The sequence below is a fragment of the Cibotium barometz genome, chromosome 15, assembly GCF_041138505.1.
Source record: "Cibotium barometz isolate CiBa-2024 chromosome 15, ASM4113850v1, whole genome shotgun sequence".
Taxonomy (NCBI): domain Eukaryota; kingdom Viridiplantae; phylum Streptophyta; class Polypodiopsida; order Cyatheales; family Cibotiaceae; genus Cibotium; species Cibotium barometz.
This window is the reverse complement of record NC_141060.1, coordinates 58,026,360-58,029,809: the sequence shown is the minus strand read 5'-3', so window position 1 is coordinate 58,029,809 and position 3,450 is coordinate 58,026,360. Positions and strand designations below refer to the sequence as shown.

Genomic DNA, 3,450 nt, shown 5'->3' with positions numbered 1-3,450 from the left:
CTGAAAGAAACTCTGGAACTAGCACGCCCTAATAATAATGATAAGCATTAAACCTCAGTAAAACTAAACAGCAATTATTCTCAGAATCTCAGTCCTCAACATGCCAATCTTGTCTGTCACTCTACACCTTAACACACATTAAACACCTTGAACTAATATCATAACCCAACAAAACAAGCACCACCATAAATCCCAATTAACAGCAGTTAAACCATTGAGTTCAGCCTACAACAGCAGGCTTAATTACACTGCTACACCAACAGGGCAACCAACAAAAGGATTTGCCATTAATTTATCATACCTGTAATATATTGTATACATAAGCGTATAATTTGATTCATTACAAAAGCTTAACCAAAAAAAGATTAAAATTAGCTAAGGTTAAGGGCCTAATCTATCGTTAAGGACCTGTACATGCTGCAATGGTCAGCTTCTAATCCCACAGGAGTCAAAAGGCAATCCCATCACAAACTCAAAAGAATGAAAATGCAAGGAGACAGAATTAAGTCCATCCTACAGCAAACACCATCTCTACATAACTTTTCATAATTATATGGCCACGGTAACCCATCACATCATAAGCATTAATGCTCTGAATCCTCCATGCCTTCGTGCCCACCTCCAATTTAGCTCAAAAAAATATTTTAATCACTGTCTTGGGTTGCTAATCTCATTCAGATTAGCACTAAACATGTGAATTATCTATAGAAGAGGTGTAGTAGATGGGCCATAAGTTGAAAGATCAGGCCATGTTGAACTGTTGTTCCAATAATTATCATCCACAGAGGGTTCTAGAAAGCCTTCTTGGCCCGGCCAATTCTCCACTGGAGACTCTTCTCCCTTAACCTTGCAATTATCTGGCATTAATCCAGGCTTAATTAATTGCTGCGCCTGCATTAGACCCTCCATGGCCTGGTTTTCAAACGGTAACAACACCTGCAGCTGGCTTCCGCCGAACTGATCAGTACTCTGATTAGGTAGCCTAATTTGTTGTTGATGATGGGACTTCCATTGCCCACCATCTTGATTGGTGGAATTAAAACTTTCAATGGCTAAGCTGAAGCTGTTTAAGATATCATTAGTGTCTGTAATAGAGGATATTGTTGATGCAGAGGGAAGATGAGGGTTGGAGTTAAGATGAGGATCAGGGTTAGGATCTTCACTTATAATTGCAGCAGAAGCTAGTAGATTAGGATCCAAACTCTGCATGGGCTGTTGTGGGTAATCTGCTGCATTAAATTCTAGCCCCAGTAGCCCATTTCTGAGAGAGAAAGCTCCAAAGCTAGAGAAATGGTTGCTCAGAGAAGCAAGTGTAGATGGGGGCAATGAGGCAAGGTGATTAGTAGCTGTTGACGATCGGTTTAGTAAATTTAAGCTTGTATGAGCAAGAGGGTTAAGGCCAAGATTAGAAAGCGGGTTCAAGCTTGGATTAGCAGAAATTTGGGCAATGTGATCTGCTAACCTGAGAGTGGGCTGGATTAGGGGGCGAGATGCAAAAGGGAAACTGGTTTCATCTCCATCCATGGGATTGATATTGTTATTACGCTCAAGAGAGTAATAGAGAGATGTCGGAAGAGCTGTCGGCGTTGTTGCAGAAGACAAGCTTTCCGACAAAGCTGCAGAAGGCTGCAGCAAGCTGGTGTTTCTGGAGGACGGCAAATCGTTGTGGCGACGGTGAACAGGAGGAATTTGCACAGCGGGGGCAGTGATCACAGTGCTGTTACTACTGGCAGTGTTGTCGGAGGGCCTTTGCTTGGACGGAGTGGAAGACGACGACATCGACGTACGTTTGTTTTTCCGGCAGCCGCCTCCGACAGGCACGTCACGGAGGGCGCCCCCTTTGGTCCAGTATCTCCGGCAATTTTTGCAGAAATGGCGGGGCTGCAGCAGGCTGTAGTTGTTGTAGTAGCAAAACTTGGTGTTGAGAGAGTCGCAGCGCGGGCACTTAAGCACCTGAGTAATGTTAATACGCGGCCGATTAATACTGTTATTAAGCTGCTGATCACCGCCCACACCGTGTCCGGCCTTCGCTTGCCGCCGCCCACCATCCATTCTGGCGTTGTTGCCCCCGGGCGGCCTCGACACTCCCCTATCTTGCATCCCCACTTGTTCCCTTCAATCTGATCAACACACACAGCCCACGATCATTTAATCCAAATGAGCTAATTACAGTCCATCGGCTCACAAACCTCAATCAACACGCATAAGCCCACTTGTATCCTTTCACTGATCAATATAGTAAAGCCCACAATCCTTATCTAATTAGAGCCCATAATGCTCAATCAACCCAATACACAGCCTCATAATTCTCAATCAATCCAAAACTCAAGCCCACAATCCCACTTCATTAGCACTCTTACCTGCATACGCAAGTTCAAGCTAATTATCACGCATATTCAAGATTAATCTACATAATCTCATGTTCAACCTCATACGGCACATAAACTTGACCTTCCCAATCAAACACATACTAATGCACCACAATCCACTCAAATGGCTGCATGCATGCTCAAACAGCTTCTGCTTAATCTCTATAACCGACTGAAGCTCATACTCCTACTCAAGCTAAGAAGCTCAATCTCGCTCAAGATCATACTTAAACTCCAGCTTAATCTATATATCCTCCATGCTCAACTGTACACTTACACAGAAGCCTTAATCTAGAAACTTAAACTCAGTGTTCATCTACATAAATCTCAAGCCAAAGCAAGCTTACGTCTGCCATAAGCGCTGGATCTCCATGATACAGCTCTTCCTACTAGCATAAATTAGTTTGCACAATAGTTGCAAGAAATCAGATCCACTGAATAATTAAACCCACTTAATTGTATGCCATTGAATTGTGTTAAAAGGCCACTAAGGAGACACTAAATTTAGGGGTATGCAGAGCAATGACAACTATGATGTTCGACATGCAGAGGGCAAGAGGGACTTACATGCGTGAGAGGAGAGATTGGCGGAATCCTCTCTCTCTCTCTCTCTCTCTCTCTCTCTCTCTCTCACTCCCGATTCATCTAGCTTTGAGGATTGATGCCAAAAATAGAGCCACAAGGAGTAAGATTGGCCACACAATTGTGAAGACTAATTACAAAGGAGTTTAGACCTCGGGATTAAGGGAGTTGCAAGGAGATGAGCTATGGAGACGGCGCAGGAGTTGTAAGAGAGAGAGAGAGAGAAAGAGAAGCAAAGAATGATGAGCTAGAGAGAGAGAGAGAGAGAGAGAGAGAGAGAGAGCGAGCGAGAAGCAAAGCAAAGCATGATGAGCTAGAGAGAGAGAGGGCTCAAGCAATGTAGACCGGACATGGCCCCACCCATTGGGGCCCCACGTGTCTCTATCCCATTCGCTCCAATCTACCTCACCATGCCCCCAAAGCTCGCAGCGTCTTGTCCATCTTTGTCCTGGCCCCACCCTATTATAAACCTTTGGCCCCACCTCTCTCCCTCCCCTTT

The 3,450-nt window shown here is 44.5% G+C and overlaps 1 protein-coding gene across 2 annotated transcripts; it reads right to left on the bottom strand.

The window, feature by feature from the left end:
- Positions 1 to 291: 291 nt before the first annotated feature.
- On the bottom strand, positions 292 to 3,192 carry LOC147631474 (uncharacterized). Of its 2 annotated transcripts, none has more exons than XM_086809104.1 (2): positions 2,937 to 3,192; positions 292 to 2,120 (listed from the first exon to the last, which is right to left on the bottom strand). In XM_086809104.1, the coding sequence occupies exon 2, from the start codon at positions 2,098 to 2,100 to the stop codon at positions 703 to 705; it is 1,398 nt and encodes a 465-aa protein (XP_086665230.1). In that variant the 5' UTR covers positions 2,101 to 2,120; positions 2,937 to 3,192; the 3' UTR covers positions 292 to 702. The 2 variants fall into 2 exon arrangements, with proteins under 2 accessions (XP_086665230.1, XP_086665229.1); XM_086809103.1 differs by lacking the exon at positions 2,937 to 3,192 and adding an exon at positions 2,717 to 2,760.
- Between the last annotated feature and the right edge of the window lie 258 nt (positions 3,193 to 3,450).

Bases quoted from the DNA above. Each gene is read 5' to 3' on its own strand.
- LOC147631474 (XM_086809104.1), bottom strand. From the start codon at position 2,100: ATGCAAGATAGGGGAGTGTCGAGGCCGCCCGGGGGCAACAACGCCAGA.